The 23,384-nt window shown below is 42.3% G+C and overlaps 1 protein-coding gene across 2 annotated transcripts in view; it reads left to right on the forward strand.

Moving 5' to 3' along the window:
- Positions 1-22,686, forward strand: part of grm1a (glutamate receptor, metabotropic 1a) — a 36,867-nt gene extending 14,181 nt beyond the window's left edge. Inside the window, exons 4-9 of one of the 2 annotated variants that reach the window (XM_037751198.1) lie at positions 9,790-10,025; positions 11,863-12,109; positions 12,734-12,899; positions 15,106-15,232; positions 17,288-18,221; positions 20,295-22,686. In XM_037751198.1, coding sequence (XP_037607126.1) covers positions 9,790-10,025; positions 11,863-12,109; positions 12,734-12,899; positions 15,106-15,232; positions 17,288-18,221; positions 20,295-21,099 — 2,515 coding nt within the window. In that variant the 3' untranslated portion in view covers positions 21,100-22,686. The remainder of the gene's footprint in view (positions 1-9,789; positions 10,026-11,862; positions 12,110-12,733; positions 12,900-15,105; positions 15,233-17,287; positions 18,222-20,294) is intronic. The other variant, XM_037751199.1, reaches the window with a different exon arrangement.
- Positions 22,687-23,384: the final 698 nt, after the last annotated feature.

Raw genomic sequence — 23,384 nt, forward strand, 5'->3', positions numbered from 1 at the left:
GATAACGCTGTCCCAACCCACGGCGTCGCAGAAGCGTAACTTCCACCCTCCGGTCCCCCTCAGGTTAACACTAGCCCCGTTTCCACCAAGAAGTTCCTGGTAATTTCAGTCCTGGGACTACTTTTCAAGGAACTAAAAGGTTCCCTCGGCCCACTGTTGTCTGCGTTTCCACTGCGGCCTAAAGATCTGTGAAGATAAGGCGAATTAGTCCGCTGACGTATGGAAAAGCAACATGACATGTGACGAGGGCTGCTGGTGGTCACAGCAGTAAACACACTCTGCAGCCTGCAGTTCAGTGTGTCTGCCCGTTTCATCTAAAAGACACGTTGAAACCCCCCTTAGGTTTTGTCTCAATGCGACGATATTTACTGCTGCATAGTATTTACAGATGCGCATTTAATGTAATGAATGAAATGCAGAGGAGGAAAATGAAACTAAGTGTGTCTGTCTCAACAGTAAATCATCTGTTGAGTGTTTGATGGTTATTTATTTGTGCTTTAGGACGTCACTGCCGATAAACAATCACAAAATAACTGTTCTCTCATTCACGGCACCCCCGTGCCTACGCTCTAAAGTTACAGCCCGCCCTCGCGATCTCTTTCTCTCTTTCTCTCTGTCTTTTTTTATTTATTCAATGAGTCAGGAGGCCGACAGCAGAGCCTAACTTTTCTTTCAATGTTATCAAACAAAGAAAAATGTTCTCCCCTCGTCCTAAAATGGTCCTTAATCGATACTAGAGTACTTCCTTGTTTATGAATGAAGCAGTATACAAGTTGAAGCCGTTGAAGCAGCAGCACTGTGTGTGTGTTTTACCAATCAGCGACAGTCATCCCTGCAAACTCAACCCTGAAGGTTCTGAAAGTACTCCCCCCCCCCCTGACCAGGTCCTTTTTTGAGGTAAAAAGTTCCCAGAACTTTTTTTAGAAGCTGGTCCCTGCGGTTCCTAGTTCTGGGGTAAAGTTCCTGTGGTGGAAATTGGGCTACTGTTAGCACTTGTTTGTGCTGTCCGTGCTGTTAGCACCGTTATCAGCCAGCTGCCGGCTCAGCTGTCGCCAGGTTGAGAGCCATGTGGAGGCAATCCCTCAATCAGATTTTCTCTGAATTTCAAAATTAGCACCTTTAAAGATAAATTAAACAACAAAGAAGGGATGCTCTTCCTTTACATACTGCAGGACTGTGTTTAGCCTAAAATCACAGGCAGGTTTTCATGATCATCTACAATTCTCCTCTTCCCCTTTCCAGGATTATCTTGAGATGTGTGTGGCATGATCCCCACGACCGACACTATGCTGCACTCTCTTGCTAAGCTCACTCTCCAGAAACATGTTTCTTTCGTTATAGGCTTCCAGTGAGCGCACAATAGCTACTGATACATTAGTTATGAATGTAACTTAAGGACTCAGAGAGCATGAGAGAAAGTGTGGCGGAGCAGTGGAGATGTGGGCTGGGGCTGAGAAAAAAAGCAGACAAGGAGTGAAGTACAGTGCCGATCCTCCATCTTAACCATTATTCTCTCTGTGCGACATGATTCTGTCCTTTTGACCCTCTGTGCTGAAGCAATCTTCAAGCAGGTTTAGTGAGAGTTTACTGGGGCACGTCATGCAGGAATCAAGCTCAATATAATTATTGTTAGCGGGGCAGGATTTACTGTACCGCTGGAATAAAAGGCTTGTGTGCAGCTTGTGCTACAGTCACCATGGAGATTTTGTTTGGGCTCATGACGGAGTTGGTGTGATCGTCTCACTGCAGATCTGTCATTCAGTCTGTCAGCAGGGCTCCGAACACAATAGTCCCTTCTCGGGAAATATGGCTGCCATCTGAAAAATTCCTCCCAGCAACAACAGCAACAAAGATGGTAATTATAAGATAAGGACACACATTCATTCAGTAATGGAGCCCTGCTTGCGTTACTCGTACACACGTGGCTCTAGTATACTCTAGTATATTCAAGTTGAGCCGGGATTCGTGATTGCATTTGTTTGTGTTCCACTGAGCAAGGGGAGCACAATGAGCTGCATCTGAATATTTATAACACGCCTCTGATGTTAATTGAAAGCAGCCACACATTGTCAAGGACATCTCTCTCTTTCCAATTGATGCCTTGTGTTCCCCTGTGTGAGGGGATGGCTGAATGACATTGGAGTGATCAAAAATAGCACACTGGCTTTGCATCTGGACATAGTTGTCACATCCTGATCCGTAAAAGCTGAAATGCTGCTTTTCTGCACAGATGCACTCTGCACCCGAAATTCGCAAGCTCCCACAGATTTAATGATGCACATTTTAGACCTATAAGGTCTTCTAAGTTTTTGGCATCATTGGGAAAAAAACTCCATAATAACCTTTCAGCATATTGTAATTCAAGTGTTCTGAGAGAAAACTAGACTTCTGCACCTCATCATGGCTCTGTTTTCAGGCTTTAAGAAATCTACTTTGGCCAATCACAGGTCATTTCAGAAAGAGAGCGTTGCTATTGGCTGTTCATTCAACGAAGGCAGCTGTCAATCACTCACAAATGAGAAAGCTTGCTCCGGCTGGTGGGCGGTGCTTGGTATTTCCTCAACTGATCTCAACATGGCAACAACAAACTTTCTCATTTTACAGCTAAACAGTACACTACAAGATGTTTCTGAAAACATTTGATACGAGAAATAGGCATTATAGTAACAGAATATTGATTCATATTTGATCAGCGATGCCTAGTTTGACCGTTTGATCGAAGTTCGCGAGTGATTGACAGCTGCTCATAGACTCCAGCTCGGCTCTGATTGGTTGTTTTCGTCCGGTCTGTGAAATCTTGCAGATGTCATTAGGAGCACCGGAGGACATAGAGGCACATGATTTTTTTTTTCAGATTACCTGTCTCATGCACTACTGTCAGGATATAATGACCGTTTTATAAAGATAATTGTTTTTAATCATAATTGCTCCAATTCTACCTACTTTAGCTTAAAGTGAAACTTAAAATGCATCTGGAGTAGTTATTATTGCAATAAAGAGCAACCAAAAGACCCAAAAGGACCTAGAAGCATTTTTAAAAATGTAGGAGTCCTTGAGCAGCGGTGTTCCCACCAACCTCATGTAATAGTTTTGCATTAAATTGACCAACTGATAATAAGATCTTGTCATCCATCAGTCACAGCTACCGCTGATGTTGGATGCAGAGACTTTGTCAAGGGTTTTAGTGGTGAATTGACGTCCCTTGGTAGTAAAAAGCAAAAAGGATTTTCTCCCAGCAGTGTTCCCTGTTGATGTAGAGGAGACTGATCTCCCAACTCAAACTGGGGCATGATGAATTAGTAAAAGCAGCTTGGATGGGCTTTTAAAGGCTCCCCGGTTCTCCCAGGGTCCTCTGCGTCACCTCAAGAGAGTCATGCTGCTATCTAGCTAACAAGCTACCAGCACCAATCCTGTTTTAACTCAGCAGAGTTGCAGGAATAAGAGAAATGGAGGAGAATGGGAGAGTAGAGAGAGAGAGGGATGAAGGCAGAGAGAGTTTTGGCGATGGAGCGTTAGTGTTCAGCTGAGGAGAGAAACCCCTTTATGAATATTTCTTCTGCCAGAGCAGTTTCAAATTAATTAAGGATGTTGTGGGATCATCATAGAGACAAATAGAGCTCCTGTTGTGTGAAATTAAAGAGAGCAGTGGTGGAAAATAGCTAAATACATTTACTTAAGTACTGTACTTTAGTCCAGTGTTGAGGTCCTTTTCCTTTACTCAAGTATTTTCTTTTTATGCTCTTTACATTTCTGCTCTACTGCACTAAATTTCTGAAGGAAATATTGTATGTTTACTTCACTTCATTTGACAGCTGTCCTCCTCTAAGTGGTAGAAATGGCCCCCGCCCACTGTTTAAGAGAGGCTTGCTCATAAAAAACAATTGGTGTATCTCATGTATCAGTCAACATATCAATAGCTCAGTTCCTTGTGAACAAAACCAGCTCCAGGATGGTGCTTTTGTATATTTTTCAAATTCTTGGTTTTGATCCTTGACTCCGATGAAGTGTTTTTTTGGCCCATAGTTGCTGCTTGCCAATTACACCAAAAACCTCACAGATTCCACTGGTTAGTTGGACGCCTGTCCTGTAATTAGCTGTCATGTTTGACACCCTCAGAATTCTCACAAAATCATATTTGTAACAGCAATTTTTTCAAGGGAAACATAAATATTAATATTTCAAAATCATTCACATCAAATATTTCTTCATTTTTAAATAGCCCAGGTTGTCTTAAAAAATAGAAATAATGTTAAAAAATCATATTCAAAGACTTTAAAAGTCAAATAAATGTAAATAGCACAAAAACTCAGTTTTGCTTGGAACTTTGAGGGTTAAAATGCTGCTTATAATTTATATCAAGAGCATTAATATAGCAGCAAACAACTATTTGCTATGTGAAGATATAGAGGAGTAATATCCACCTGAGCAGAGAGTGAAGTCGCTCTCCCTCTGTGTGTGTTGTAATCTGAGCTTCTCCGTGCTTTGTTGACATAGCCGGGCCGGCTATACAGCACATGTTCGTGCATGTGACAAACTCATGGCCGCTGCTCTGTACTGCTCTCATACTCGGTTACAGCTGATAACGGCGTCCCGAACGATGGCATTGTTGCAGAAGCGAACACCCACCCTCCGGTTAGGTAAAGCTCTGTCTGCACTGTTGCCATTGTTTGTTGAGAGCCGCATGGTGGCAATAGAAATGCTCCCAATTTCGCATTTAGAACCTTTAAGCACATATTCCTGCTAACAGTTACATACTGTGTAATCTGGGAGCTTCTTCCACCACTGAAAACGAGATAGATGGACAATGAGCAAAAAGAGAAAGACAGACAAAAAGTCATGATGGGAGTAAATGAAGCATGTGTGTGTTTCTTAAAGCCTGATTTTACTTTTGAGAATAATGTCATTTTAATAATTATACCGGTTGACATTCTAGTGGTCTGTGAATGGCAGACAGTTTAAAAGTTTTTCCATTAACTACCTGAACTTTTATTCTAACACTCGCATAGAGCAATTAGGAAACTCTTGACTCCCCTATCCTCCCTTTCCTCTTTTTAAAGTAACTCTTCCCATTCATCCTCCAGGGGAAACAGCGCATGTGATTAAATCTCTGCCCTGCCAATTAATTCATGGCTTCATAAATATACAAATGTGCTATCAAACTGGAACTGGATCATCCGGGAGAGTCGGGGGAGCTCTCAGTCTACTCACTGTTGTATACTACTCTATAAATTATCCAGCTGTTGGCATGCTGCGCTCCTCTAAACAATGCCACACATCATCAAGTCTCAGTAAATCATCAAAATATGCATGTCTCATTATTAAGCATGTGGCATCAAAGCGATAGCATCCTGCTGACTTTACTTGCAGTGATAAATACCGACTTAAATGATTCATTAAATGTATTTGGAAAGTTGAGGGCAAAAGAGAAATTAAATTGTGTTTAAACTGATACGATTAGCCTCAGTTTTGTGCGTTTTACTTGTTTGATTCCACTCTGCTCTGAATACATTTGTACTTGTGCTGTACTTTAGTTTCTAAAGTAACATGGAGCTTGGACTCCATGGTTCAGTTTACCAAAGTTGGTTTCTTTTAACCATGACAACAATCTTTCCTTTCAATCTTCCATGTTTTTTTCATGTGAATAGCTTTTGTAATGGTCATATGGGTCATTTTCAGTGAGCAACCTCCGAGTCTGAGAAGTGAAGCCAATGTGGAAGTGCCCTAAACTTGCTTTGTTTCTAATAACCAGCAGGGGGCAACTCCACTGGTTGCAAAATCCTACTTCTAACTTGATTTATTACCTCAGTAAATATGAGTTTATGGTCTCAATCACTAGTTTCAAGTCTTCTTCAACACAGCATGATATTCATTTAGTAAATTATGGTCCCATTTAGAGTCAAATAGACCATAAAGCAGGGGATGCTTTAGGGCTTGGCTACCTTTTGATTGACAGGTTGCTACTTTCAACAAATATAACAAAAAATTATTTGAACAACACTACCAACCCTACCTTTTAAAAGTTAAAACTAATGTTAAGAATGATTTTAAAACAATTACATCAGAGATACCCTCTGTTTTATATATCAGACCTATACTGCCTTGTCTGTCTTCAGTACAAAAACTGCAAAGTTAATAAGAACCTTGAACAGCGTTGACTCTTTAATCGGCTTAAACAGGTGTTCCTCCGGTATATCTGACTCAGGTTATGTAATAATGGGCCTTCAAATATGCAGTGTGAAGCTGCGGAACATTGAGGTGACATTAAATCAGATTTTGTCCCATTAAGCGCCTCTCAGATGGCCCGGCGAGTTTTGATGAGCTGTTTGGACTTCTGCCAGACAGCGCGATCCTGAGAGAGGAGAGCGAGAAGAGAGAATGTCATTTTACTTCATCACAAACTCCACTGTGAGAAACAGTCAGGCATGCCTTCAACGCCTCATGTATTATTTATGCAGAGTGTTGAACAGCTACCCCCCTCTCTCTTTATCTAAAAACCAATCTGTTTTCCACTGTTCTGTTACAACAAATATGTTAAACACTGAAATGTACTGAATAGACCATATTAAATGCAGTTACCCTGTCAGGTAAGGTACATTTATGACACACACTTGATAGATGTCTGTCTGAGAGTGTGTTTATCTGTACTACATGTATACTGAAAGAGAGCGGGAGGGACAGAGACAGTATTCAGTTGGAGCAAATTAAGAAAATGTGACTCGAACCAATGAAATTCACGTGTTTCTGACTCTAAACTCGATTAGGAGAGTGAAAAGGATGACTCAGTTGGATTGTTGTTTTTAAATATACAGCAAACATTTTAGGAGACAGGCAGATATCCCCAGACATAGTTTATGGTTTGACATTGTTCTTGTCTTTAACAGTAGTTGTTGCAGAGAGATGTATAATTTAATGGATCCTAGTCTACCTTACTTAACATCATTCACTTAAAAAATCACATTTTCATCAATCAGACTAAACAAATCTTCAATACAAGCCCCATAAATCTGCACATTGATATCAAATCTGTTGTGTTTCCAATGCATTTGTGCTAAGATTTAAGGCTGTATTTTATTAGCTGCATCCCACATGCCAAAACATAACCAGCTGGCCCTGATTTCAGCTCCATTGTTGTCTACAAACTATCAAAAACACACCAGTGACGCAACCGTTGCACTGGGTGACATGTTCTTTCATTACTATGAAACATGGGCACCGTTGTTTATTTTGAGTCAGTCCCTCATACCTCATTCTGATGTTGTGGGTACTCATTATTTTAATAACGTATAAAAAAATGAATTTGTCAAATTGTATTTATTTGTTACATTTTGTTTTATAAAGTTGAGAAAACAATGTTTAAGTCAAGTCTGATGTTGCCTTATACATAAAAGAACAGTGACTTCCACACAGTGAGGCATACAGCTTATTACTTAAACACTGGTATCGGATCAGTACTTGGTATCGGATTGGTACTTGGTATCGGCCGATACTCAAACACAGGTATAACCAGGTATCTGTATCGGTATCGGGACTTAAAAAGTGGGATCGGTACATCTCTAGTAGGAATCCATCTGTCTTTTAGCTTGAGAAGGGATATACTAGCTTAATCACATTGGTTTTAAAGTTTCCTCCTTACATTCTCACAAATTTGGTTGAAAGTCTCCTTTTTCTTGACTGACGGTAATTGTGGACATAAAGGTCAGAAACTTTGACCTGCACACACACACACGGACACACACCCGTCCTTATCCATCACCCAGAACATCCCATGTGTGCGAAGTAATTGGTTCCATGGTGAGTCATACGTAATTGGTGTGTAGCTGTCGATAGCACAGGTATTTCAAGGCAGTAGCCTGGAGCCCACATTAGAGATAGAGAGACCCAGAATAAAATACAGCCAGAAACCCCACACTGTCTCAGATTTAGAGAGAACGCAGAGCTCAGAGTGGGGCTGTTTATCTGTTAATTTGTTTTTCAGAAGTGTTTTCCATTTCTCTTAGAGCCCACTGGCCAGCTGTGTGTCCAAATTGGCTTGGTAGGGTAGATATTCTCACACCGAGGGTTACACAAGCAAACAAACAAGCAAGCTGAGGGGATTGTGTAAAGCCTACAATTACAGTTGAGGCACTAATGGTGAGATTTCCATCCTCTTAAATTGAGGATTGCTGCAGTGGACTTGAGATAAGCCTCCAACCAGTGCTGCCACGCTAATTTACAGTAACATCGTACAAGAGTAGAAGCTGTGGTCTACCTACTTGTAGTGGAAGCTCATTATTTGAATGCAACACATGACCTAGAGTCTGGGTTTGTGCATTGATGTTGTTCTGTCATTACGTTCGCTGTTGTTTGATAGAAACTTTCCCATTAGTCTCTATCTGAACACAGACATGCCAAACATGAGATTCAGCCCACAACTGCTCTACTTCAATATTGCCTTTTACTCAATGTCACTGCTGCATTCACACGTGATCAGGCGTTGCGACAATTCTCCGCAGGGTTGTGCAAAGGTCTGGCTGAGTCACTTTAATGGCCCATTTACTGCGACGATTAATGTCTTTTGTTCCCTTATGGCTGGGTTGTACAGCTCTGGATCGTCGACTACGGGATTGGCACCGCAGCATGACATCGGGTTGCGTTTTTCCAAAATTTGATTCTGATTCTATTTTCCTGCCGCATACCGCTGTGTTTTTTTTGTTCCCCTTGCGGCCGCAGCCACGGCCGCAGTCGCAACCGCAGTCGCAGCCGCAGTCGCAGTCGCAGTCGCAGTCGCAGTCGCAGTCGCAGCCGCAGCCGCAGTCGCAGCTGTAGCCCAAACGCACTACCCCATTCTAACTAACTAATAACTTGTGTTTTTCGCTGCACCGCCTGATCTTGTGTGAATGCAACCTTACTGCTGCTTATGTTTGCTGCGCTGTATGTCTAAATGGCATTTAAGTGGTTCTGTTTTCATGCTGTACTTCCTCTATAATCCAACTGCCCCTTTAAAAGTGGAAATGACAAATCAATTAACTGATTATTAAGATTTGTATGTTTGTTCACTTTTTTTTCTTAGCAATCACATCACCTTTCAAATGCACAACCAGTACATTGATCAGTGAACGCATCACCAATCATACATTGGCAATATTCAGCCAATTCTGACTGTCTTCTGTTCATTTATAAGTCCAGTAACAAGTTGTTATGTTCAGTTTGGTACAAAACTAGGCCCATGCAAGCACTGTCCTAAGGTCATTAACTCAACAGGTGACTATTTGCAGTGGAGTTATCACATCATGATCGTTTCTGTGGTCTTTTAATAAGCTTTTAACAAGGAACTAAGGGCTGAACTGACAGAGATGCTTTTGGGCACCAGTGAGGACAGCTTGACTGCTAAAGCTGCACATTGATTCAGTAACATCTGTGATTCAATATAGTTAGTTCAGTTTGAAGATTTGGTACCTCTACTGCACTGTCCCCCGAAGAAAAGACAGAAGATCCTGAATAGAATAGAGAATCTATCCTTCAAAGTAAAGCTGCATTAGTGGAACCTGTTTTGTTTACATTGTGTGAAATTAAATTACTGTGGTGTCAGTGATGTCACTCTTGTGAATAGTTTTATGGGCATGTCAGTCTGCAGTGTAAATTATAATTACAACAATCCAATATTAAAGACATGTGACAGTACTGTAAAGGAGTGACTCTCATTCTAAATTATGACTTTTATTCTTACTGTAATTGTTTTTAATATATTTTACTGGTCCCCCTGCGACCGTTACCTTATAGCCTCTTCTTCTGTCTCTCTTGCTCCCGCAGTGATGGATGGGCAGACCGTTACGAGGTTGTGGAGGGTTATGAGCAGGAAGCAGAGGGAGGAATCACCATGAAGCTGCAATCAGCGTTGGTCAATACCTTTGACGATTACTACCTGAAGCTGCGTCTGGACACCAACACCAGGAACCCCTGGTTCTCTGAGTTCTGGCAGTACCGGTTCCAGTGCCGCCTCGCGGGCCACCCACAGGAAAACAAGAACTTCAAGAAAGTCTGCTCCGGTGGGTGACAACAGAAAAAATTATAGTTTTGTCGTTTATAAATAGGAGCATTGTCCTCACAGGGAGTTGAATTTGACCAGAGTACAAAACTCATGAATAATAACACAAACTGTGTATCTTCTTCTCTGTTTTCCTTCCTGAATATCCTCTCCCTTTGCTCCCAAAAGGTGATCATGGTAAATTGTGTTCTCGGCTTGTTAATAGCATTTAAATCACAATTCAAAACCACTCACAACAAAACTAATAAAAGTGATTCAATGAACAATGCAATCAAATTGACATTAAAAATAAATTGCTCAGCATGCTTTTAATCAACTGATAAATAAAATCAATTAGTGGTTTGTAATGACTGTTACTATCTCAGAGCAGTACAGTCATATAGTTGCTTTTCTACCTCCTCTGTATCACATTTTCATATACCTCTTTTATTCCAAAGACCTTCAAGGTGGTAAGTGCATTTTTCTTGCCATTATTAAGGTGATGATTTTATCAGAATTGCACCTGCACTCTGTAAGCAGGAAGAGTTTGACTGATGCTTTCCTTAACACAATACTTTCTGTAATGTTTTAAAACTGCAGTTTCGTAAAATGTGAGATGTCTTGATGCTGGCAGACTCAGGCTCTCGGCCAGAGCGAGGATTGCTTTAGTCAAACTCTGATGTGGAGCACTGGGCTTGTTTATGAGGAATAACAAGGAAACAGCCTTACACTTTGAAAAACTGCACAAAGGAATGGCTCACCCAGCACACTCTGTTCACCCAAAAGGCTGAAACACCTGAAAAAGATGTCGCTGTATTGAAACAGATCACACCCTCTGCTGTATGTGCATGTTGGTGTATATGATGTAGAAAACATATTTAAATGCACTGTCTAATGGCACGGTCACACATGCGCGAATGCAGGCGAGTGACCATCTCCTGCTGAGGAGATATAATCGTCTGAAAGTACACCAAAGTCGAACTGCACTTCAAATGCAAAGATGCAAATTTGCTTCTCCACCGAAGGCAAGTGTTTTTTCGTCCGCTCGCTCGCATAGAATGGAAGCGAACGGGAGGCGAATGTTAATTTCGCGCATGGGTGACCTTGCAAAAAGGGGCAAAGAAAATGTAAATATAGTGTTAAACTTTGGAAGAAATTTCTTCATACAAGGATGCAAAAAAATTCAACATTTCCTACTTGTATTTGACATCCTCCAAAACATTGAAGTTTGACTGTGAGACAGCACCTTTAGAGGGCTGACGCTGAAGTGCAACTTGGCGTTTGCAAACTATGGTCGCGCTCCATATCTGTTTCCTATTGAGCTTTTGGACATTGTGTTGTGATTTCCTTGTATGCTGATATATTTTGCTGCAAAAGAAGGTTCTGCTTTGCAATAGATTCTCCATGTCTGGGTCTAATTTAATTATGCATTGTGGAAAACACAATGTTTCTACAGTGTGACTGCAGTTTGAATACAGCACAAAACCCCAGACAAACAAGAAAGTAGGGCTGCCCCCTTTTAGTCAATTAATCGACTCGCTTTGGTCTTAGTCGACTAAGATTTCTTTAGTCGATTAGTCGTTTTTTATGTTTTTTCATGCTGAATGACTTATTTTCAAGAAACTTATGAGCACATCTCTGGTAAACACAAGATTTAAAGTTGTGATTTTGTGTGATTCTTTGTGGAGAAACACAGTTTTACAGATCTGTCGATTAAATCAAATAATCAATTATTCCACAAAATCGTATTAGAGAATTTCTTTGGTCGAAGACAGCCCTACGAGAAAGTTTTCTTCAACTGTAAAAATTGCAGAAATTCTTCCATCCTTTTAATGTTCTCTTCTTTTCCCCTCTAACAGGAAATGAGAGTCTGCATGAAAACTATGTTCAGGATAGTAAAATGGGATTTGTCATCAATGCCATCTATGCCATGGCTCACGGCCTCCATGATATGCACAAGGAGTTGTGCCCAGGGAAGCCGGGGCTCTGTGAGGCCATGGACCCCATCGATGGCAGCAAGCTGCTGGACTACCTGCTGAAGACGTCCTTCAGAGGCGTCTCAGGAGAGGAGATTTATTTTGATCAAAACGGAGACACCCCAGGAAGGTAAGAGGACGAGGAGGTGGTAAGGATATAGAAAAAGTCAGGAAATAGACATTTCATATCCTCAGCGTGGTTGTAATCTCTGAATTTCTCCCGTCTAACACTCTCCTACTCATTAGCACGCGTGCACATGCACACGAGTGTGCACCAATCTTGAGCACAGAAGGATGTAATTAGTTTGGACTGGAACAGATTCAGTGGATTGTCCGCTGCGGCAGCCACTTTCATCTCTCTTCAGTCCGACAGACAGCATTTGACAGTCAGAAAACACAGGCGTGTCATTACTCCGTCAACTAGAGGTCAGGTGGAGCACATCCTGGTTCAATATAAAGATAGAAAGGCCACGCTGTGCACACTGGCAAGAGCTCTTGATGTTACACTAACAGGGTTGTAAAGCCGTTTAAGTGACTTTGGATAAAAGGTTTGCTAAGCTGCAGAATCGTTATCATTAAATTACCTGTCACTCTCTCCGTGTCCCCTCCCTCTATGTCTCCCTCTTTCTCTGTTTGTAATCTTGAACTCTCCTCCTTTCTACTTTGCCCCCCTTTTAGTCTTTTTGTCCCGTTGCCACTTAATAAACTTGTTCTTGCTCATCATGGTTCTCCGTCCCTCCCTCTGTCCATCCAGGTATGACATCATGAATCTACAGGGTGTGAGTGATGGCTATGACTACCTAAACGTGGGCTCCTGGCACGAGGGCATCTTAAGCATCGACGACTACAAGCTGTGGCTGAACAGCAGCGACATGGTCCGCTCAGTCTGCAGTGAGCCCTGCTCCAAAGGACAGATCAAGGTGGGCATTCAAATCCCCCAGCGTTTAATGAACTTCACCAGTGTTAACTTAGTCTGAAGTCTGAAAAATCAATAGTTGTTAACAGTGGGTAATTTGCTTTGTGACTCTGGAGGTCCAGAACTATCTAGAAGTGTTAATTCAACACTGTGCCAGTGTATATATACGTTAAGTGAATACCAGCAGAGTTAATTTAACATCGATCCTGCTCTAACTAGCTAATTCTCATTGCAACAAGGAGATGAGTTTGGCCAGGCAGACACACATAATGAGTTTTCACGGTAAAGTGCTTTATCAATTCCAAGAACGCTAACACAAGAGGGATACTCAAAGAATGCTCTTTCCAATTTGTCCAAGAGTAAAAAGTCTCATAAGAAGACTAATGCTGCTTTCCATGCAACTCGGAGGTCTTTTTCTGGCATTTTTAACATTTTAAAGAATAACTTTTGTGCAGAGAATAGGGCTGTCAAAGTTAACGCAATAATAACTCATTAACGCAAATTCATTTTAACGCCACTAATTTCTTTAACGCATTATCGCAATTGATATGGAGGTTGTAGCAGGCTCAGTTTTAAAGCTAGAAAGATACTGACATCATATGAAACTAGACAACCCAAGGAATCATCAACCATTGGTACCAAACATGTCATACTAGCTTGTCGCAAAGGAGGTGAAATAACGCTCCAAATGCTGATGTTTAGCAAGCAATGTCGACCAATAACTGAGGTGTGAAAACAATAATTATACAATTTAGGGGGCGTTATGTGCTGGACTGTTTCTTGGCCGGGATCTTTGTTTTTTCTACGGATTAAACATATGAGATATAAAGTGTTAATCTAGCTTTAGAGTGCTGGTAGCTGTTTTCCCCTGTTTCCAGTCTAAGCTAAGATAGCCGGCTGCTAAGATAGCCGGCTGCTCGTGGTGGCTTCAGTGGCATCAGTCTTCTCATCTAACTCTTGACAAGACGGTTCCCAAAATTTTGAACATGTCCTTTTAGGAAATCATCAAAGTTATTACAAATAATCCTGAGATGGACATGTATATCTGTGCAAAATTTCATGGCAATCCATCCAGTAGTTGTAGAGACATGTCACTCTGAACCAAAACTGTCTGATGGTGACAGAGGAAAAGTCAAGGGTCATTAGGATACATCATGTTGGAACCATACATGTACTGTATGAACAAAATGTGATGGCAGTCCATCCAAAAGTTGTTCATGTTCAGATATTTCTGTAAGCGGAAGACTGGCTGACCAACCATCATCGCTATCCCTAGGTCCACACCGCTAGCACGGCTAAAAATAAGCACAATCAGTTAAGGCGGAAATGGTATTTCCCCTGTGCTCTCTAATGACTTTTTTTTTGTACTGATAACTGTGTCACTGCTTGGACGTGATGCACCATTCTATGAATGTCAACGCTTCCCATTTGTTCTCTTTACTAATCATCCAAAGCATCCTCAACTGGTAGTAAACTTTGGGGATGTTACTGTGTCCTACATTTCGGCATCCTGCTTCATCAATTAAATAATATATAAAATGCTTCAAGAAGGAGGAAATCATTTACAGGCATGTTTTCTCAGTCTAATTAAACATGATTGAAAAAGGTTCTGAGGGAAAAAAAGACAAAATCTTTGTGCTTTTCACGATTACTAATGAGATTTAAAGTCTTATCGGTCTAAATGATGCCACACACAAAGTTTGTATAAGTGAACAAATCACCCTATCTGGCTGAGGGGAAAAATTAGTTCAGGATAGTAAATATTAAAAACTGGTATTGAGCCCAGTTTGAAGAAATGCCCTGATTTGCTTCATCTTGAGCCGATTGTTTTCAGTCTAGCTATACTCTAAGTCGCCTGAGGGAGGGTGCATCCTCTCTTCCTGGCTGCTCACGCTTCCCCCCCCCATCTGCTTTGTTTCCTGCCCCACTTATCACCCTGCTTTACATATCACAGTGCGGGTAACAGCTTCTCCGGGAGCAGAATGTAAAAGCTGCTGGCCTTGTTTTATAAACAGTATGTCTGGGGCTCAAGAAAAGAAAAAAAAGAATGCACCAACATATCCCTCTCTTTGATATCCCCTTGATGCCGACTACCTGTTTAGGTTGCTTGGGGCGTGATGTGCTTCTTGTCCCGGTTTGATTAGTGATGTGACTGCTTACTAAGATGTCTGTGACCCCTCGTCGTTGATGTCTGACCTCTCTGCGTGCAGGTGATTAGGAAGGGCGAGGTGAGCTGCTGTTGGATCTGCACCACATGCAAGGACAATGAGATCGTCCAGGATGAGTTTACCTGTAAGGCGTGTGAGCTGGGATGGTGGCCCGATAATGACCTGGAAGGTAGGGGAGACACTCTGAGCCAATGTACTTTTGATTTTATAAACAATGTTCATTGATACTCTATATTTCCTATCCCTTAAAGAGGACCTATTATGCTTTTTTTTCTTTCCTTTAGTGTGTTATATAGTTGTTTGTGCATGTAAAAGGTCTGCAAAGTTACAAAGCCCAAAGTCCATGCCAAAGGGAGATACTCTCCCCCACAGAAACCCTGCTCCTGAACTGCCTGGAACGCCTTAGCTTGAAATCCCGCCTTTTCTTCCGTAATGTGGCAATGTCACCAAGTCACACATTTGCATAATACCTGCCTAGCGGCTAGTTTGGCACGGCTTCAAACAAAGCTAGTTAGAGCGGCGCTGGAGGGGAGTCTGAAGAGTTTGGTTCGGCTGACCAATCACAACAGTGGGTCAGCTGACCAATCAGAGCAGACTGGGCTTTTCGGGGGAGTGTTCAAACAGAGTGTTTCAGACAGAGGGTGAAAAAGGTTGCTTCAGCACCGCCGGTAAGAGAAAAATAAAGTGTTTTTTGAACATTAAAGCATGTAAACATGTTCTAGTAGACACCCAAAATACAAGTATGCACTTGAAAATAAGCATAATAGGTCCTCTTTAACCACCCCTCACTCATTTGCCTGCTTCCTTATCAAGTCATGTATATCTTATAAGACTTATCTCACTGAAACAGCACAAACCCTTTCTCTAAAACGATTTTGCACACTCAAATATCATCCCCCCTTAAGGCTGTCCACACTTCACACCCTGACACCTCCTTTCGCCGATGCTCTTCATCATCCAGGTCCAATGACCCTGCTCTCTTAGCAGTCTCAACCTCCACGCTACTCCTTCCCTCCTCCCCGCTCTTTGCCTTGTTGAGACCCAGTGGTTGTTTTGACAGCGATTTATAGAGTTGAGAAGAGCTCTCAGTTCCCAGGTGTAAAATCCTATTACTGCCATGAGAGGCTTGGGGATACATTTCAGCAGGCTGTCGAGGAAGAAATTCTCCCTTCACCCTCATTACACGTCCCTATCTGGAGAATACTAATAGAGAGAGTTGGTATCCTATTCATAGAGTGAGGTTGTAATGTCCATATGTTCACTCATTTCCTCATTTAGGGCAGGATTAAGAAAAAAAATATATATTATTTTTTATTTCATTATGGTGCTGGCTTCTCTTCAAAGTCAACGTGAATTTACCCAGGGAGACCATGTACAGCACAAGAGTGAGATTTGTTTTTGAATTATTCAAAGGTTTTCCCAGCTTAGATATAACAGCACAGGTTTTAGAGGAATAAGGGATTTGAGGATTGTGTACGAACTGATACAGATAAGAGCATTTCATCTTTGCCATCCTTGTCCGGCTGCTGCCTTGGCAAACTAAGCTGGGTGGGTGGTCAAAAAAAAAACAGCAACAGTTCGCTACTGTGCGCTTCAGACACTTTCCCCTCAAGTGTTCCTCAGTGTGCTTTTGCAGAAGTGCTCTTAAATTTCCACATTTTGTGTCGAAAATATCCAAGCTTCCTGAGGCTACATATTTAAAAATTTCAGATTTTTCATGATTTGACATATTGGGAGTTAGCATCGCAGACCAGAAGTGGGTTTTCTCTCTGCATAGCCTTGCTTGTGATGGCAGTGACTGTAATGCTATTAGCAGCAGCATGTAATTTATGGAGTGTTAAGCTGGGGAAGTCTAGGGATGTCAGTTTTCTCCCATTAAGCTCCATAAACTTCCTCTGGGTGTTTGATGGCAACTAGCGCATCATGACAGAGTTGACACACATACCTACGTGTCTGCACACACACACACATTTGGCATAAAATGAGAGATAAATCTGACAGAACTGGAGCTTTGACACATGCAAATTAGTTTCCGAGCAATTTTAGGCCATCCTGGAAGCGTCTGATCTGTGCTAAACATCTGACTTCCCGTGTGTCTCCAAATCTGTGTTGCTGTCCTCTCGCTCATTGGTTCTTTTCACCTGTTTTAATGTAGCTTTCATTCACAAAAAATACTACTACAGTACCAACAAAAGATTAACCTCACATCTCTGCTCTTTCCCAGGCTGCCAGCCCCTGCCTCTGAAGTATCTTGACTGGGCGGATGTGGAATCCATGGTGGCCGTGGCTTTCTCCTGCGTGGGCATCCTGATCACCTCCTTTGTCACCTTTGTGTTCATCCAGTACCGTGACACACCTGTGGTTAAGTCCTCGAGCAGAGAACTCTGTTACATCATCTTGGCCGGCATCTTCATGGGCTACATCTGTCCGTTCACCTTAATCGCCCATCCCACAGTGGCCTCCTGCTACTTGCAGCGGCTCTTGGTGGGCCTTTCATCCGCCATGTGCTACTCAGCCCTGGTGACCAAAACCAATCGCATCGCCCGCATCCTGGCAGGCAGCAAGAAGAAGATCTGCACCAAGAAGCCCCGTTTCATGAGCGCCTGGGCCCAGGTGGTCATCGCCTTCATGCTGATCAGCTTGCAGCTAACTCTGGAGATCACGCTCATCATCCTGGAGCCTCCCATGCCCGTCAAGTCGTACCCGAGCATAAGTGAGGTTTACCTCATCTGTAATACTAGCAACGTGGGCATGGTGGCGCCACTGGGCTACAACGGCCTGTTAATCATGAGCTGCACCTACTACGCCTTCAAGACGCGTAACGTCCCGGCCAATTTTAACGAGGCAAAATATATTGCCTTCACAATGTACACTACCTGCATCATCTGGTTGGCCTTTGTGCCAATCTATTTTGGCTCAAACTACAAGATCATAACCACGTCCTTCTCCGTCAGCCTGAGTGTAACGGTGGCGCTGGGGTGCATGTTCACGCCTAAGATGTACATTATCATCGCCAAACCAGAGAGGAACGTCCGAAGCGCCTTCACCACGTCTGATGTGGTGCGAATGCACGTTGGGGACGGGAAGTCGGCTCAGTGCGGGACCAACAGCTTCCTCAATATCTTCCGCCGGAAGAAGCCTGTGACTGGCAACGCCAAGTGAGTGACCTTTTACGTCGTTCATCTTGCTTGACAAAATTATGAGATGCCTAAACACTCAAATGGTGCAGCGAGTCGTCCAAAGATGTTTTTTTTGGCGTTTCTCTGAATAAATCATCAAAAGTAACATCCAGGTGCTTATTGTTCGCAAGAATATTTGAGTGTTTATGCTTGATGTTAATGGTCCAATTTTAACTTTCCAGCAACTCAATGTATTTCAAACTAAACACATTGATTTAGAAAGATCAAGCAGTGATTTATATGGCACATCCCCCTGGGTTCCCTCGACAAAAATATTTTTCGATTGGGTTTTGAGTTATTGCAGAAAATAAACTCTGTGGCAAACACACGTTTACGATACTTACAGTACACATTTTGTTCAGCAAGATAATCTTCACAAATGAACACCACTTTTATGATTTTTGAAGTGTAAATGCAACCACTAGAAGTAAAAAGCCAACGTTAGGCTATAAACGAACTACACCGCGGTCGCATGAACGCGAGTATACAAAACGATGAGGCTGTAATGGCGGACGAGTCGACGTGATGACATTTAGTAGTCTCATTTATCCACTTGTTAGCAACCGCCTTTTTTAAAGACACATAAAGACTTAAAAATCCACAAGTGCGGAATTTATTGATGTAGTTTATGTCGTAGAACAAAACTTGTGTTAACCACAGACCTTATTTAAAGCATCTAACTAAAGACCCATTCAAAAAATCCCTTGACTTCCAGACGAGGGAACCGTAAGTGCTTAAATGGTAACTCATTTCCAGGTTCTAGGACTCATTCCTGTTTATTACAGTATAGATTTCACACATCTAAACAGGACATAAGACTTGCATATAACTTTTTTGAGATCCACAGCAGTGACACACGGACAGGTGTCTAAAGTAAGGAGTGGGGCAGAGTATGAGAGTGATCCCACTATGTTTACGTGTTGTCTCTCACCCTTGCTATGCAGCCTTTCTAATCTTCTAATCTAACCCTTTAACCTTACAAACTGAGCAGCATATACTGTCCGCAAAGTGTCGAGGCTGGCACATGTTTTGGCACGGTGGTCATTCAACTCCTTTCCTGGAGCGCTGCACTGTCAACTGTTGTGTTAGATACAACCGGGGGAGAAATTTACCAGCCAGATGATCATAAATTCATAAGAAAATCAGTGAGTTTGTCCCAAAGTCTTAAAGCTGAAATCCACCATTTTCAGTGTCACACATTGTTGTGATGATGATCATGCTGGGAACCTATTTTAGCTTTTGCAGTGAATTAAGCTTGATTTTGACGAGTGACATAAAGGAAAATGTGTAGCAAGTAACTATTCATAATTTGTTTGGCTCTCAGCTTGAGTTTGTTGAGTCATTTTGTATTCAGCAGCAACTTTATTCAGTCTATCTGGCTTGTTAAAGTGTCTGATGAATTAAAGGAATCACTTGCCTCTATGATCCTGTCACTCCTGAGCCGGCAATGGCAAAAATGTTTTTGACACTGCAGCCCTCCAAGAAGGAGATATGCCACCCTGCTGCTTTTGGTTTATCCTGAATTAACCTCACGTTTAACTTTTCTCAGCATGAACGCCCCTCCCCTCCCCCCACCTCTCCAACTAATCACATTAGAGCCAGTCCCTAGCTCATTCTGCACTAAACTCTGTGTCGTCTTCAGGGCCAGTTCAGACACCAACTGAAATACTGATCCTGAATGCATGCGTCCCATTTCAACTATAAAAGTAAATAGTTAAGAGGGGAGGAAATGAGCTGGGTGGCTCTTAACTCTGTCAGCTTAATGTCTGAAGCAATCTGAAGATCATAATGCTGTCTGCAGCACATTATGACTCACTATGTTTGTGAAGTGTCACAGTTGATGAATGTAATGCTCCTTAGAGCTCATGAGTGAACCCCTTAGCAAAGCTGTTAATGTCCAAGTCGTGTGGTTAAAAAAGTATTTTAACATGCATCAGAAATGTTGAAATGCTGCTGCTCAGTTGTGTTACGTTGCTGCTGTGTTGAAGTTTTTCTGCAACCACCCTCCCGGTTTCTTGTGTTAGTAACTTTGGGTCTTTATCTCGTTCATAGTTCTAATGGCAAGTCTGTGTCATGGTCTGAATCAGGTGCAAGACACCCTCCGAGGGGGGGGAATGTGTGGCACAGACTGTCTGTGCATGTGAGGAAACAGGAAGCCGGCTTGAATCAGACGGCGGTCATCAGGCCCCTAACTAACACCCCCGACCCCCACAGTTGTGAGCCCTCCACCTGCGACCTTGGCACAGAACCCCAACTCCCGCAAGAACCGCGTGGCGCTAAGCCTCTGTACAACCTGGCGGAGGAGGACGACGAGGGCGACTCGCAGCGCCCCCTCTGGGCTCCCGCTTGCTCTGGACAAGCGCTGGAGTCTAATTTAGATAAGCCGGCTTCTTACTTGCCCTCTCACTTGAAGGGCTGCACCGCAGAGCGCTCGCATGGGGCTGTGGTGGACACACACAGCTCCTACGTCCCCGCACTGAACGACCACGCCGCCAGGCAGGCGATCCCTACCATCAACGAGCCTTTGAGCTTGAGCCCCTCTCTGCTTCCTTTGGCCCCGCAAATGGGGGTGTTCGAAGAAGAAGAGGGGTCCGAGGACGAGGAACTGGACCTCTTACACAGCTACATTTATGACCCCGAGGGGGAGGACGGGGATGGCGAGGATTTAACTCCGAACAAGCCAATCCTGGAGGATACCCTGGCTCTGTCGCCCCCCTCCCCCTTCAGAGACTCAGTGTGCTCGGGGGAGTCCATCAGCGACTCCCCCATCATGGGGTCGATGCTCGGTAGCCCTCCAAGCTCCGTCTACTCCTCAAACACCTTCCAAGACTTTGCACACAGCTCCTCAACACTGTGAGAGCAAAAAACAGGCGCTGACACAGTTGCTGTTCACACAACAGGCATGCATTTCCACACACACACATATATACAGATGCACACTGTACAACATAATTTTATTATATCATTTTATCTTTTGCTTGCTTGTATTCTGCTTTTATAAGGGGTTAATCCAAAATTATATAAGTAGGAAAAAACACCAGGAATCATCCGTGAGTGTTTACATTTCTGAAGGGCTGTCAGCGCACAAAAGCCTTTCTGCAAAAATGTAAAACTGGGAAGAGTGCCAAAAACTAGTCAGCTCTCATGCCAAATTGTGATGAATTAAGCAACACTGAGGATCATAATAGCTGTGGCTCTCATAATGGTGGTGCAATTAAACGGTCTACGAGAAACAAACGGAAAGACAAACACATTTCTATGTGTATATATACTGTATGTGTGTGTGTGCACTGTAAGATACAACCAGAGTCTAAGCACTCGCAGTAGCTGATGTGCATTATTTCATGCCAGTTTTGATTAGCTCTGCTCCTCTCTGCTGCACACGCACAGGTCTGTTCACGCGTGCAGCCCGCTGCATCAGAAAACTATTTCTGTTTTTAATTAATTAATTTCACCTCAGCTTTCTCGCATCTGACCTCATCGCAATTTAAATATTACAAAGAGATTAATTAACAAGAAACGTGCAGTAAGCTGGTTGAGTATTACTTTTATGTGTTGCGAGATGTGCACAAAAATATGAACTGAGATTCTGCTGAAGACTTGCGCTGTGTGATATATGGATATATAATGTGCCAATCAAAGTTGTTATCAGCCTACATCCCTGCTTTCAGTTGTGACGACGTAGCTCGATGCAGGTTAGCGTGATCGTAGACGATGGCGATGTTGTTTAACCGGTTTTACACTCGATCACAAACCCTGACAACGAGTTTTACGAGCATGGATGGATTTCGCTTTCCATGCCGTCTGTTGATATTTCTCATGTTTTCTGAGTTTGCTGTGTCATTGTAATGAAAAACACAGTACTTGTACAAGTTCTCAAAGTTTGTAATACTGTTTTAAGCCATCTCTTGTTTTTCACACAGGTGGTATGTTTGTAATACTGATAAATGTTTCTATATTTAGAATGTCAACAGAGAAAAAAAGAGTTTATACATTTTGAAACTGTCCTCAGATACTTGTCAAAGAGCAGTGTGTTTGGTTTTTGGGTAACTTTTAAGCTAACTTGAGTCGACTGTATCCTCTTGAAAATATTCAGTTGTAACCAATGATTAGTTGCTTCTTGTAATGAGATTATACATGTTTCAATTCTTTGCTTAAATCTTGCATTATAAACTTAAGTAGTTTACTTGAGGTTAAGTTTCTTAGTTCTTTATCTATAAGAATGCAAATTATTTCAGAGTACAAGACTATACAGTACATAGTGCAATTGTATTGTATTTCCAAATGTTTTTAGTCTATTATAGTGTAAGTTGTTAAATGATTTTAACCAATGTAAAATATACAAGGGTGCCACCTGTTTAACACTGTCAAATCTAGAGTGAAATAGGCCTTTATGTTTTGGGCAAGCTGAACAATGCTGTAAAATAAAAACTATTTATATTAAGAAGACTGATTACTGCCTACAATAGCCTGAATAACTGGGTCGTCATTAGGTTCAAAAATCCTAAGACTTGCCGAGATCAATATCAGTTTAAATCAATGTTTCCCACATAGAGTTCGGGGGGGCAATCAGGGGTCCTTAAGAGGTTTTCAAGGCATCTCAAGCAAAATCATAAGGTTAAAAGTCCCCTTCTACTCAAAAATGTGTTTTGCTGATGGTTTCTTCACTTTTTACATTCATCAGCTGAAGGGGGAAAGTTTTTCTGAGCTCATCTTAAAGGAACAGTATGGAACATTTCGGGGATCTATTATCAGAAATGGAATATAATATTCATAACTATGTTTTCATTAGTGTATCACCTGAAATTAAGAATTGTTGTGTTTTTGTTGGCTTAGAATGAGCCTTTCATATCTACATAGTTACCTGAAGGCCATCTAGTTCTCTGACACACTTGTGAAACTGCGGTAACGTGAGCCGCAGAGTGCAAAACCGTGGTACCGCAAGCCGCCGTCTGACTTCCGTTGCTCCTAAAGTAGTGTTATCATGGTAAGGATGACCTCTGAGCGAGGCGAACGGCGTCACCACGGTTTTGCAGTCAGCGGGTCACGTTACCGCAGTCTTGGAAAGGGAGGAGTGGGCGGAGAGCTACTCAGTTGGTTGCAATCTGCAACCACACCACTAGATGCCGCCAAATCCTACAC

The sequence above is a fragment of the Sebastes umbrosus genome, chromosome 18, assembly GCF_015220745.1.
Source record: "Sebastes umbrosus isolate fSebUmb1 chromosome 18, fSebUmb1.pri, whole genome shotgun sequence".
Taxonomy (NCBI): domain Eukaryota; kingdom Metazoa; phylum Chordata; class Actinopteri; order Perciformes; family Sebastidae; genus Sebastes; species Sebastes umbrosus.